At 40.3% G+C, this 15,437-nt stretch overlaps 1 protein-coding gene across 1 annotated transcript in view; it reads left to right on the top strand.

Moving 5' to 3' along the window:
- unc5cb (unc-5 netrin receptor Cb) overlaps positions 1–15,437 on the top strand; it is a 426,633-nt gene that overhangs the window by 359,386 nt on the left and 51,810 nt on the right. Inside the window, exons 6-7 of the mRNA XM_061926996.1 lie at positions 8,217–8,384; positions 8,526–8,690. Of these exons, the coding sequence (XP_061782980.1) occupies positions 8,217–8,384; positions 8,526–8,690 (333 nt within the window). The remainder of the gene's footprint in view (positions 1–8,216; positions 8,385–8,525; positions 8,691–15,437) is intronic.

The raw sequence follows: 15,437 nt of genomic DNA, 5'->3' as shown, positions 1-15,437 counted from the left end.
CCGTGTGTAATGTTCTATATTTTCAATGGAACATATAACATTTTGGTGTTGATTACTTGAGTCATATTGCAGTCTACACATATCTCTTATGTGTGACTGCCATCTACTGGTCACACCTATCATTACACCTTGTACCAAATAAATTAGCTTCGAGGTCAGTAAGCAAAACCAGAATTATTCCCTACATTAGGCGCATCGGGTTAAGGTCATTTCATCTGTGTATGATTGCCATCATATTGCAGTCTACACGTATCTCTTATGTGTGACTGCCATCATAATGCAGTCTACACGTATCTCTTATGTGTGACTGCCATCATATTGCAGTCTACACGTATCTCTTAAATGTGACTGCCATCATATTGCAGTCTACACGTATCCCTTATTTTTTGACTGCCATCATATTGCAGTGTACACGTATCTCTTATGTGTGACTGCCATCATATTGCAGTCTACACCTATCTCTTATGTGTGACTGCCATCATATTGCAGTCTACACGTACCTCTTATGTGTGACTGCCATCATATTGCAGTCTACACGTATCTCTTGTGTGTGACTGCCATCATATTGCAGTCTACACGTATCTCTTATGTGTGACTGCCATCATATTGCAGTCTACACGTATCTCTTGTGTGTGACTGCCATCATATTGCAGTCTACACATATCCCTTATTTTTTGACTGCCATCATATTGCAGTGTACACGTATCTCTTATGTGTGACTGCCATCATATTGCAGTCTACACGTATCCCTTATTTTCTGACTGCCATCATATTGCAGTCTACACGTATCTCTTATGTGTGACTGCCATCATATTGCAGTCTACACGTATCCCTTATGTGTGACTGCCATCATATTGCAGTCTACACGTACCTCTTATGTGTGACTGCCATCATATTGCAGTCTACACGTATCTCTTATGTGTGACTGCCATCTACTGATCACACTTATCAATTCACTATGTACCAAATAAAATTGCTTCGAGGTCGGTAAGCACAACCAATCTGAAGGGACAAAATCTGAAAGGATTTTACGTGCGCCTTATAGTCGGAAAAATATGGTAATTGAATAGAGGCATCAATTTATAGATAAAAGAAATAGGTAAGAACATTTCGATTTGTTTCCTGTGTGCTAAGGATGGAGGCTTTTATTTATTTGGTGAGACACTGAGCCGCAGGAAGAGGCTGACCTCCTGCTGTGATTTGGCGCAGGGAGCCCCGCCCGCTGCCTCCCCAACATCAACTAACATGATCGGCCTGTGAAGTCAAAACCTGCCGCAGGGTTATAAGCTGCAGACGGAGTGACACGCCACACGTCCGCTCTTTACTTCCCAGACACTCCCTTCAAAGCGCTTTAACCCGAGTTCCTCCCGCGCCTGGTCGCACCAATATAAACGCTTGGAAATGACTCATCACTTTGACTTGTTTACAGGTTTTCCCTCCCAAAAAATATGAGACTAGTGCAGGAAAAGCAGAACAATGCGTACATTTCAGAGGTAAAAACCTGCTTTGATGTCGGCTTATCCTTAAAAAAAAAAAAAAAAAAAGTAAAATATTTTCCGCCGCGTTGAGCGTCTGCTTTTGTGCCGCTTTTGCCTCTTTTATCCCTGCCTGTTTCTAAAACGCATTTAATTGTGTTGCATGTGGAAGCGACGCACTGGCAGGAAGTGTGTATTAATGTCCCAGGGTTTATTTCACAGCACACACGCACCGCAACAAAAGATAAGCCTGCACATGGAAGCCAGTCCAGACGCTGAGTAGAAGGTAGTATTAGTGCGCCGCTGGAAGACTAAATATAGGGCAAAGTCAAAACATGTCAACATTTGGAATGGTACAATAATACATTGTTTGTAGGGTCCTCTCCAAGGTTTCTCATAGTCATTCACATCGACGTCCCACTGGGGTGAGTTTTTCCTTGCCCTTATGTGGGCTTTGTACCGAGGATGTCGTTGTGGCTTGTGCAGCCCTTTGAGACACTTGTGATTTAGGGCTATATAAATAAACATTGATTGATTGATTGATTGATTGATTGATTGATTGATTGATTGATATCCAATAATGGCTTTTTGCCGATATCCGATATTCCAAAATTGTCCAACTCTTTAATTACCGATACCGATATCAACCGATATATGCAGTCGTGGAATTAACACATTATTATGCCTAATTTGGACAACCAGGTATGGTGAAATTAAGGTACTTTTTAAAAAAATTAATAAAATAAGATAAAAAAATTAAAAACATTTTCTTGAATAAAAAAGAAAGTAAAACAATATAAAAACAGTTACCGTATTTTTCGGAGTATAAGTCGCACCTGCCGAAAATGCATAATAAAAAAGGAAAAAAACATATATAAGTGGCACTGGAGCCCAGCCAAACTATGAAAAAAAACTGCGACTTGTAGTCCGAAAAATACGGTACATAGAAACTAGTAATTAATGAAAATGAGTACAATTAACTGTTAAAGGTTAGTGCTATTAGTGGACCAGCAGCACGCACAATCATGTGTGCTTACGGACTGTATACCTTGCAGACTGTATTGATATATATTGATATATAATGTAGGAACCAGAATATTAATAACAGAAAGAAACAACCCTTTTGTGTGAATGAGTGTAAATGGGGGAGGAAGGTTTTTTGGGTTAGTGCACTAATTGTAAGTGTATCTTGTGTTTTTTATGTTGATTTAATAAAAAAATTAAAAAATTAAAAAAACGATACCAATAATTTAAAAAAAACGATACCGATAATTTCCGATATTACATTTTAACGCATTTATCGGACATCTCTAATTGTTTGTTTTCATTTGAATATCAAAATATTAGGAAGAAATATGTAATTTTATGAGTAATCTGTCCTAATCTAGTCATTTGTGTGAGAACACATTTGTATAATAAACAGGGGCGTCCCAATCTTTTTTCATTTCCTATACCAATATTGGAGCCTTGAATATTGGCCAATATGATAGTAATTTGATTTGATAACAGCACAAATCATCAGTGTTGGGTTAGTTACTGAAAACCAGTAACTAGTGACAATTACTAGTTACTTTATTTAAAAAGTAACTCAGTTACTAACTCAGTTATTTACACCAAAAAGTAATGCATTACTGTGAAAAGTAACTATTTAGTTACGTGGTTTTTTTTTTTGTTTTTTTTTGTTTTTTTTAAGGCTCCCATTAATGCCCTTTTAGCCTTCATTTCAGTACTTTTATTGTACTGGAGAATAATACAATCGGTTGATTTGCATCACTGAACTCTGCTAAGCAATGTGCTCTACATACAACACACAAAGACAAAGATATGTTTCAAAGGGCCAATTTGTTTCGGTCCAGAACAAATTGACAAAACAATTTTAAAATAGCTGCAACATAACATACATAAGTAACAAACCGCATAATAACAACATGTCACAACATAGCTGTAATCCTTCACCCAAGGAAGGCACACATGACATGATTATATGTCATGTCACTATATACAGCACACATACTGCTATACACACGCCTAACCAGGCCATTTTTTCTCTCAAGGAATTGTGAAATAAAATCATGTCTTCAGGAGATCAACACTGTACTGAAGCCCAGAACACTCTACGCATTTCCCCAGTTTTAGTTTAGAGAAAAGGAAAGATTGGCCTGGCCCACTAGCATCCCTCTTTATGTTTGTGAACTTTATAGTCTATACATTTAGAGTGATGTGATAATCAAAAACTCTAGAAGCCTAGAATGAAAGAGTGTATAAGAGATTTGACAGAGAGTGTGTACCTTCAGTGCTGAATGATGAGCAGAGGCAGAGTTTGGAGTGTCTTCTTTAGCTTGCTTTCCATGTTTATGTACTCAGTGTGTCCAGGTACCTGGAAAATGTTTTCGTGCCATTTGCCATTTGATGCCCGATATCATGCTAATTAGCTGCCTGAAAGTGGGTGACTCCACTGTAGAAATAGCCTGCATGTTTCCTAGCACATACGCTGTAATGGCTCTATCAATATTGTCCTGGCTAGCAGTCCCTCCGTTAAAATCCAGCCACTGTAGCTGAGGTGGAGGTGGAGGTGAAGTGGAATCGGAGTCTGTCTCTCTCTTTACTAGCTTCGTCGAAGCATGTTGCTTTTGTAGCTGTTTCAGCAGATTTGAATTGCTGTTTTGGGCAGTAGATAGGATCTCTGATCCAAGACACAACTTACATTTAACTAAAATGTTCTTTTCTTTGTGCTCGACAAAAGAAAAGTAGTGAGAATATCTCCATGTTAAGAAACTCGACTTTGGCTCCGCCATGAAGTCTTGTTAGTAAACACAGACACTCCAATCAGCTAAATAGACTCAATAACTCTACGGCGACGTTTTGGTGAATTCATCAAACTGAAACAATACAAAAAGAATGCCATGGTAAGTCGACTTGTAAATGTGTTAGCTTATTTGCTAATTGCTAACGACGCTAGCTTGATCACATTACAATAGCACGTACAAATATGCATGAAAACACTCCTACAGACATCACACATGGGACGGTTTAGTAAGTATGAATTGTTTTAGTTGTATTGTAACACAAACGTTGCTGGGAGTGATGAATGAATAATGTTTTTTGAGCAAAAACGCAACAGACGGTTATATTTTCAGTTCCAGGCACAAACCAGAAAGTACATTTCTAACGCGTAGCACCTGCAGTGAGCAGACTTGTCCAAAAGAGGGTGCCATAGCACGGACAATAACACACTGTGGAAGTCTGGTTTCACCGGGTTCTTCTGACCACCAACCACGGACATTACAGCAGCGTTCAGGGTTTCGAACAAGGTTTTGTATTTCAATAAACTGTCTTTCTTGTCCTTTCCAGCCATGTCCAATTTCTTCGCTCGCTTTTGCTCACGCTCGTGCTCACTCTTCCCCCACCTGAGCACACGAATAGTTTCTCTGTCTCTCGCGGCGTGCTCTGCTATCCACCAACAACACAAACACTCACAACTGTGTCATCTACGCACCTGCCGCTAATCTCGAGGCCGGTCCTGACACGCCCTGCTTCTCCGCAGGCCCGCCGGCCACGCCCCCCCCACACACACCTTTTTAGTATAATACAAAAAAAAACGATTTGTTGAATACGAAACATCATGGTTGTTAGCGAAGAAAACACTTAAATTATCTGCACCGTTTAACAGGCTGCAGGGATCAAAGCGTGGGGAAAATACGGTAAACGCGCTATAAGGACTGCTTGTTTTAGAGAGTTTAGATGCAAGCCGATATCATCAAAAACTTGTTTGTTTTTTTCTGATATTGTATCAAGACACCTTTAGTAATAATACAACGATCACCAAGAGAGAAATATAAATGTCAAAACAATGAAATAATATGAAAATAAGGTTTTAATATTGAAATAAAATTGTAGTTTTGTATGTGTTGCCAGCCACTGGCTATCATGTGTATGTAGACGCTGACAGAGATGGATGAGAGAGGAAAAGAGAGGCATTAAGAGGACTCAGTGAACGGGAACGTGCTGCTATCTGACCACAATTTACTGTCTGGCTGCATGACAGTGGAATGACCTCAGATTTGAGGCGTGGAAAAACAAGTCTACACTCTTTGACACATTTTTGTTTTGGGGCCCCGAGACATGGTGAGATTTTTTTGTTAATAAATCATACTGGAAAAACACGTTTTGTGAGTAGATGGCCGTTTAATTGGTTTTATGACCTTTTGTGCAATTGTAACGCCAACAGAATAGTAAGTGGGGGGCTCAATTAATCTGTTGCCATCATTAACTGCACAGTCATTTTAAAGCAACTGTCATACACCTTCAAAACAAAGTTAACCACGGTAAAATTAATACATCAAACAGTTGAGATGATTCTCATTTTATACATTTGTTCAAAGATAGTGTTAGAATAATTGTATCGAAGTTATCACAAAACTCTGTGTTGCCATGAGTTGTCTTAAGCTGTCTTTGATCCTACCAAGAAGAAGGCTTGTCAAACTCCACTGTGTAGGATGGGAAGCAACATGAAGGTGTTCTGTTTCTTTCATGTATTGTAATCCACAGAAATATTTTGTCTTGACCCGAGAGCGACAAAGCGGAGAGGAAGCAGGACCTGACTCCCCTCCAGGGACCTTTTCTTTGAACTGTTTTGTAATCAAAGGCGATGGCTGTTTACGACCCCCTTCCCTTAGAAACAGCTGTTGCCATGTAATCAGGGAAAGTCTAAATAAAAGAGGAGGCGTACAATCTTTCGTGAGAGCGTCGTGACACTGTACAAGGGTACAGGTGTACGGGTTTCTCCTCCATCCATCCATCCATCTTCTTCCGCTTATCCGAGGTCGGGTCGCGGGGGCGGCAGCCTAAGCAGGGAAGCCCAGACTGCCCTCTCCCCAGCCACTTTGTCCAGCTCTTCCCGGGGGATCCCGAGGCGTTCCCAGGCCAGCCAGGAGACATAGTCTTCCCAACGTGTCCTGGGTCTTCCCCGTGGCCTCCTACCGGTCGGACGTGTCCTAAACACCTCCCTAGGGAGACGTTCGGGTGGCATCCTGACCAGGTGCCCAGGTGCGTTTCTCCTCACTGAGCCAAATGTAATTCTGTCTCTGTTTGATTCCTTGCTTCTTGTCTTGTTTAATAGATGTCATCAGTGTTTGAACCTGACAGATAAAGATGTAAATACTGTTGTTATATTGTGATAAAGCATGTTGATGACACATTCTAGCTGTGTCCCCCAAATTTGACAGCGGCAAGCGAACAAAGGCGTCCTCAACGCCTTGTAGGGTTCTAGTTAGCGGCTAACGTCCCTCCACAGTACAAAGCCACTCCTAAGTCAGCAAATGGGAATTAGTGAAGTTAAGTGAATTATATTTATATAGCGCTTTTTGTCAGGTTCAAACACTGACGACATCTATTAAACAAGACAAGAAGCAAGGAATTAAACAGAGACATAACTAAATGTGGCTCAATTGAGGAGAAACGCGTACACCTGTACCCTTGTACAGTGTCGCCACGCTCTGACGAAAGATTGTACGCCTCCTCTTTTATTTGGACTTTCCCTGATTACATGGCAACAGCTGTTTCTAAGGGAGTGGGGTTGTAAACAGCCATCGCCTTTGATTACAAAACAGTTAAAAGAAAAGGTCGGTTCAAAGAAAAGGTCGTAAACAGCCGTTGCCCTCGGTCACAGAACAGTTCAAAGAAAAGGTGCCTGGAGGGGAGTCAGGCCCTGCTTCCTCTCCGCTTTGTAGATCTCGGGTCAAGACAAAATCTTCCTGTGGATTACAATACATAAAAGAAACCGACGCCTTCATGTCGCTTCCCATCCTACACAGTGGAGTTTTACAATCCTTTTGATTGGTAAGATCAAAGACAGCTTTTATCTGCTCGCCCGGGAACTCATTGAAACACAACGTTTTGTGATAACTTAGATACAATTATTCTGACAGATTGTGTAAATGTTTATATACATACCTTAATTGTTTTCAAACGGTTTCTGAAACACAGCAGTAAAACGGCTGATCAAACAAAACAGAAGTCAGATCTCCATTCAGCTAAACAGACTCAGTAAATCCACGGTGACGAATTTATTGAGGGATTTACGAAACTGAAACAATACAATTGTAAGATAATAACACTAACACAGACACTTGTAAACGTGTTAGCTTATTCGCTAATGCTAACAACGGTAGCTTGATTACATTATAAAAGCACGTTCATAAAAAACTAACGGAGAGGAAGCAGGACCTGACTCCCCTCCAGGCACCTTTTCTTTGAACTGTTTTGTGACCAAAGGCAGCGGCTGTCTACGACCCCCCTTCCTTTAGAAACAGCTGTTGCCACGGAATCAGGGAAAATCCAAATAAAAGAGGAGGTGTACAATCTTTCGTCAGAGCGGGGTGACACTGTACAAGAGTACAGCCCAGGCGTTTCTCCTCAATTGAGCTAAATTTAATTCTGTCTCTGTTTAATTCCTTGCTTCTTGTCTTGTTTAATAAATGTCATCAGAGTTTGAACCTGACACAATCTTTCTGTGTAAATAACTTATTTTGCAACGTATATATATGTGGCTTATATAGAAACCTTTTTTTTCTTTTTTAATTTAGTAGGTGCGGCTCATATCTCGGTGTGCTCTATTTAGTCTGGAAATTTTTATTATTTTTTTTGTAGCCCACACACCTGTGACCGTAGGACACTGCGGTTAAATAAATAAAGGTGTTAGCTGGAAGCTTTCTCAGGTTTCTGGTGTTTGTGTACCCCCAGTAAACGGAGGCTGGTCCACATGGACAGAGTGGTCGGTGTGCAACAGCCGCTGTGGACGAGGTTACCAGAAACGCACGCGGAGCTGCACCAACCCGGCACCGCTTAACGGCGGGGCCATATGTGACGGCCAAGGCATCCAGAAGCTGCCGTGTAATCCTCTGTGCCCAGGCAAGTACTATTTCGGAATACCTCAGATTTGAAATATAGTCCAACCGCCCTCACCCGCATGCTCCCGCCCGCCCATTGGCGTCTTCCTCCTCATCATCGCCATCCTCGCTGGCCTCATGTGTGCTGTCTGTTGTGTGGTAGTGGATGGCCTGTGGACAGAGTGGAGTAAGTGGTCCACGTGTGGGACAGAGTGCACCCACTGGAGGAGGAGGGAATGCGGCGCTCCGGCACCCAAAAGCGGTGGCAAAGACTGTGAGGGCATGGTGCTCCAGTCCAAGAACTGCACGGATGGGCTGTGCATGCAGAGTGAGTATTCAAAGACTCACCTTTCCCACCGCCTTCACTCACTCGTCATTCCGTGTCGCTCATTCTCTTTCACTTCTCTCACACACTTACTAAGAACTTTCTCAATTACTTATACATAATTAACCTTTCTCTATCTCCTGCCTTTCATCTCGCTTCTATGCGGCGCTCGAGACGCAATTTTCTTCAAACTCTCTTGACTATAAACCTTGACTATTCATATCAAGGATGTCCCAGTCAATGATACTTAAAGTAGTTCAGGTCCCATGAAACTCTGATCTGCAGGCGAGCGTGGAAACACCTTTTGTGGTCAATTACACAAAGTATACTTATAATGGGGGAAATCAGAGGCACCCACCTCTTCTAAAGTTTTACGTATCTTTGTAGTGACTATCTTTTCAAACGGGGTGCAGCACTGATTTTCCCGAGTCAGTTTTGGCCACGCACATCTATCTTCTTCTTCACTTTCTTCCTGACACGACCGTTTCTTTTTTTTGTTAAATTTTTTGAGCCTAATAGTCACAATGCGGTTCACTCGAAACACGAGAAAGAAGCACCTCCCACTGACTTGTGATTGGTCAGGCCGTGGCTACTTTCAATATGATTTGCGTATGTATAAGGGGGCGTGGTCTGGGCGGAGGATTCCAAGTAGATTGCAATGCAACAAAGAAATGTGCTTGGATTCGTCTGAATTTTTACTGCCGCACGCTGTTTTCTGGATTTGAACCTACGCCTATTTTTAGTAGGACAGCCACGCAACTGTTTTTACATGAGGCCCCTGGTCAGTGCATAGTGTGTGTTCATTGACAAATTTCACTTTAAAATAAACCTTGACTGGAATTTAGATACAACTTTTACCAAGTTTTGAGCAAATAAATGTAGCGTGTTCAAGTAAAACAATTTAAAAATATTTCTGCGTGACAATAAAATGTGTTCAAAATTCTGTTGATATGAATTATGCAATGAAATAATAACCTATGATTAATCCAAATTTTGATAAAAAATATGTATAATAACTGGACAGCACTCGTTTAGGTACTTGCTAATTAAGGCCCTGTTCTCTTTGAAGTTTATGTGAGTAACACTGTCACAATAACTACAGCATTTACACTAATATATGTTTAAAAATGACAAATGGTCTCTTATAGTAGCGAGCACGAAGAAAAGTGTGAAATATCCGAGCAGACTGCAAATGTGAAATTTGGAGACAAGCTACTTTCACATAAATGGAGTGCTTACCCCAAATAAAACGGAAACAATGTCCAGCTGTACCAAACGGACTAATGTCCATCAAGTATTTTACTATAATAGTCATCATGATACATGCGTGTTATTACAACTACTGTGCTGTCTGTACAGCTAGCTGTGTACCAAATACAAGATAGGGAAGTCACATATAGAGTTGTTGTATCCCAAAGATTAGATAGGACAGCCAGAGATAGTGCTATTCAATCTTAAAGACTACATAGGACACCTGGAGAGTAGAATTAGGGCTGTACTATATCAAATACAAGATAGGGAAGTCAGAGATAGAGTTGTTGTATCCCAAAGACTAGATAGGACAGCCAGAGATAGAGCTGTTCAATCTTAAAGACTACAGAGGACAGCTGGAGAGTATAATTAGGGCTGTACTATATCAAATACAAGATAGGGAAGTCAGAGATGGAGTTGTCGTATCCCAAAGACTAGATAGGACAGCCAGAGATAGAGCTATTCAATCTTAATGACTACAGAGGACAGCTGTATAGTAAAATTAGGGCTGTACTATATCAAATACAAGATAGGGAAATCAGAGATAGTTGTTTTATCCCAAAGACTAGATAGGACAGCTACATATAGCGCTGTTCAATCTTAAAGACTACAGAGGACAGCTGTAGAGTAGAATTGCGGCTGTACTATATCAAATACAAGATAGGGAAGTCGGAGATAGAGTTGTTGTATCCCAAAAACTAGATAGGACAGCCAGAGATAGAGCTATTCAATCTTAAAGACTACAGGGGACAGCTGTAGGGTAGAGTTAGGGTTGTACTATATCAAATACAAAATAGGGAAGTCAGATATAGAGTTGTTTTATCCCAAAGACTAGATAGGACAGCTACATATAGAGCTGTTCAATCTTAAAAACTACAGAGGACAGTTGCAGAGTAGAATTAGGGCTGTACTATATCAAATACAAGATAGGGAAGTCAGAGATATAGTTGTTTTATCCCAAAGACTAGATAGGACAGACATATATAAAGCTATCCAATCTTATAGACTACAGAGGACAGCTGTCGAGTAGAATTAGGGCTGTACTATATCAAATACAAGATAGGGAAATCAGAGATAGTTGTTTTATCCCAAAGACTAGATAGGACAGCTACATATAGTGCTGTTCAATCTTAAAGACTACAGAGGACAGCTGTAGAGTAGAATTAGGGCTGTACTATATCAAATACAAGTTAGGGAAGTCAGATATATATAGTTGCAGCCCTTTGAGACACTTGTGATTTAGGGCTATATAAATAAACATTGATTGATTGATTGATTGATTGATTGAGTTGTTTATCCAAAGACTAGATAGGACAGCTACATATAGAGCTGTTCAATCTTAAAGACTACAGAGTACAGCTGGAGAGTAGAATTAGGGCTGTACTATATCAAATACAAGATAGGGAAGTCAGAGATAGTTGTTTTATCCCAAAGACTAGATAGGACAGCCAGAGATAGAGCTGTTCAATCTTAATGATTACAGAGGACAGCTGGAGAGTAGAATTAGGGCGGTACTATATCAAATACAATGTAGGGAAGTCAGAGATAGTTGTTTTATCCCAAATACTAGATAGGACAGCCAGAGATGGAGCTATCCAATCTTAAAGACTACAGAGGACAGCTGTAGAGTAGAATTAGGGCTGTACTATATCAAATACAAGATAGGGAAGTCAGATATATAGAGTTGTTTTATCCCAAAGACTAGATAGGACATCCAGAGATAGAGCTATTCAATCTTAAAGACTACAGAGGAGAGTTGGAGAGTAGAATTAGGGCTTTACTATATCAAATACAAGATAGGGAAGTCAGAGATAGAGTTGTTGTATCCCAAAAACTGGATAGGACAGCCAGAGATAGAGCTATTCAATCTTAAGGACTACAGAGGACAGCTATAGAGTAGAATTAGGGCTGTACTATACCAAATACAAGATAGGGAAGTCAGAGATAGAGTTGTTGTATCCCAAAAACTGGATAGGACAGCCAGAGATAGAGCTATTCAATCTTAAGGACTACAGAGGACAGCTATAGAGTAGAATTAGGGCTGTACTATACCAAATACAAGATAGGGAAGTCAGAGATAGAGTTGTTGTATCCCAAAGACTAGATAGGACAGCTACATATAGAAATGTTCAATCTTAAAGACTACAGAGGACAGTTGTAGAGTAGAATTAGGGCTGTACTATATCAAATACAAGATAGGGAAGTCAGAGATATAGTTGTTTTATCCCAAAGAAAGTGGGCTAACATTTTACAGATAGTGTAATATGATTGTTCATGTTTTCCAGTCAGTACAGATTGCTGTCCTACCGCAGTGTTGTTCATTACAAACTCAAACGCTATGTCGTAGAAGCGAGCTTATCTCTTTCCGTATCTAGCTTTTACGGCTAATAACGAAACACGCCGACGTGCATACCTAGAACGAGACGATTTTTACAAGTTAGAATGCAAAAAAAAACAAAAAACCCTTCGTCTTCTTGTCTTCCATAAGGATTGTGAACAGTTGGAAAAAATTCCCCAAAATGAGTAAATCCCCTTTAATGGATGCATGGCGGACTTGCAAAGAGATAAAGTCATCATGGTATAGATTTAGGATCATTTCTAGGATTGATTTTCTTCGTCTTCTTTTTTTTTTTTTTTTGAAGCTAAGAGGGTGAAGCCACTTATGTCAACTAATGACCACTTCCACTGGCGTGTAGGAGCAGAGGCCATTATCTGAGAGCTGGCATTAAGGCAAATAGGATTGGCAATGGGAAGCAATCTGAAGTCACCTCGTAGCGCCGACTCACTCCCTGCAGCTTCCAGATGTTTCTGTTTTGGCTTCTTCCTATTTTCAATCAATCAATCAATGAAAATAATAGTGTGAGAGTCCAGTCCATAGTGGATCTAACATAATAGTGTGAGAGTCCAGTCCATAGTGGATCTAAAATAATAGTGAGAGTCCAGTCCATAGTGAATCTAACATAATAGTGAGAGTCCAGTCCATAGTGGATCTAGCATAATAGTGTGAGAGTCCAGTCCATAGTGGATCTAACATAATAGTGAGAGTCCAGTCCATAGTGTATCTAACATAATAGTGAGAGTCCAGTCCATAGTGGATCTAACATAATAGTGTGAGAGTCCAGTCCATAGTGAATCTAACATAATAGTGAGAGTCCAGTCCATAGTGGATCTAACATAATAGTGAGAGTCCAGTCCATAGTGGATTTAACATAATAGTGAGAGTCCAGTCCATAGTGGATCTAACATAATAGTGTGAGAGTCCAGTCCATAGTGGATCTAACATAATAGTGTGAGTCCAGTCCATAGTGGATCTAGCATAATAGTGTGGGAGTCCAGTCCATAGTGGATCTAAAATAATATAGTGAGAGTCCAGTCCATAGTGGATATAACGTAGTAGTGTGAGAGTCCAGTCCATAGTGGATCTAACGTAATAGTGAGAGTCCAGTCCATAGTGGGGCCAGCAGGGGATCATTTTGAGCGATATTACGAAGATGAAAGAAGGCCGTTTTAGTAACACTCTTAATGTGTGACTTTTTTTATTTTCTATTTCTTACTGCACGGAGGAGTCAGATGTCGGAAGTCTCTTCTTCCTGCCTGCTTGTCTCTAACATTTTGACCGTCTGCCGCGTTAATATCTCTCAGAAAAAAGTGCCCTCGTGAGAGCAAGCTTTCACAGATCAGTGAGGCGGACTGGTCTCGTCTCCGTATCCGTCTCCGTGTTGTTTTTCCCCGAGACGTGACATTTCCTTGACGTCGATTTGGACAGCGATGGCGGTCAAGGTCAAACGCTTCATTGCTATCACATACCAGCGAGAGAGAGAGAGAGAGAGAGAGAGAGAGAGAGAGAGAGAGAGAGAGAGAGAGAGAGACATACCTTTACCTTTTCATGAGGTTATTTCTATGATCACTTTAACAGTTTGGACATGTTTCAGGACAATATATGACATGTTTGCTACCATCAGTTGTCAATAACATTACATATACTGTCATTAATTGGTCCCTTATTTACCGCATTTTTTGGAAAATAACTTTTAATTTTCTCAAAACTCGGTGCGCCTAATGTAAAGTTAAATTTAAAGTACCAATGATTGTCACACACACACTAGGTGTGGTGAAATTATTCTCTGCATTTGACCCATCACCCTTAATCACCCCCCTGGGAGGTGAGGGGAGCAGTGGGCAGCAGCGGTGGCCGCGCCCGGGAATAATTTTTGGTGATTTAACCCCGAATTCCAACCCTTGATGCTGAGTGCCAAACAGGTCCCATTTTTATAGTCTTTGGTATGACTCGGCCTACCAATCTCAGGGCAGACACTCTGACCACTAATTTTGGTTGTGCTTACCGACCTCGACGCTATTTTATTTGGCACATGGTGAAATGATAAGTGTGACCAGTAGATGGCAGTCACACATAAGAGATACGTGTCGACTGCAATATGACTCAAGTAAACAACACCAAAATGTTATATGTTCCATTGAAAATATAGAACATTACACACGGCACTCAAAAATCTATCAAAAGTGTAGGTGTAGACTGCAATATGATGGCAGTCACACATAAGAGATACGTGTAGACTGCAATATAAAGTGTATTTTTTTCATTAGGGTTTTTTCACATAACAAAATACTGTATATTACTGTAGTACCTCAACATACGAGCCTAATTGATTTTGTGATGAAGCTCTTAACCCAAAACACTTGTATCTCAAATCAACGTGATTTGAAATCAGTTTTAATCTGAGCTATGTCCCCCAAAACAGCGCCATTTTACCGTGTAACATTCCCTCTAAAAAGAAAAATGTACTTTTAGATAAGAAATATTGAATGAACGAACAATACAATACAATAAAACCACAGTAGTTTTATGAAGTACTGTATTTTACGGACTATAAGGCGCACTTAAAATGCTTTCATTTTCTCAAAACTCGACAGTGCGCCTAATGTAGGGAATAATTCTGGTATTGCTTACTGACCTGGAAGCTAATTTATTTGGCACATGGTGAAATGATAAGTGTGACCAGTAGATGGCAGTCACACATAAGAGATACGTGTCGACTGCAATATGACTCAAGTAAACAACACCAAAATGTTATATGTTCCATTGAAAATATAGAACATTACACACGGCACTCAAAAATCTATCAAAAGGTTTTAGTAGGACTTTGGTAAGCTACGAAGCTGCACCGCTTGATGGATTGTACTGTGCTTCAACATAGGAGTATTATTATGGTGTGTGTATAAGGTAAGACATATTATCTGGCATTTTGTTTCGCAATATTATGCAAAAGAAAGTTTTCTTACCTTCTGGTACCTGCTGATCTGTATTTGGGATCTGCATAAGTCCTGAAAATTTGCGCGCATCCACCTTTGTAGTCGATATGTTTCTTCTTTTTCCTCTATCTTCTTGTTATGGGACATTCATCCTCCGCTGTTGCCATTTCTAATATAAAGTAGCGTAAAGTTCTTACTTATATCTGTCAGTAAACTCGCCATGAAAGC

The sequence above is a fragment of the Nerophis lumbriciformis genome, linkage group LG32 (genome assembly GCF_033978685.3).
Source record: "Nerophis lumbriciformis linkage group LG32, RoL_Nlum_v2.1, whole genome shotgun sequence".
NCBI lineage: Eukaryota > Metazoa > Chordata > Actinopteri > Syngnathiformes > Syngnathidae > Nerophis > Nerophis lumbriciformis.
Note: the sequence above shows the minus strand (reverse complement) of the source record. Positions and strands in the feature narration are given on the sequence as shown.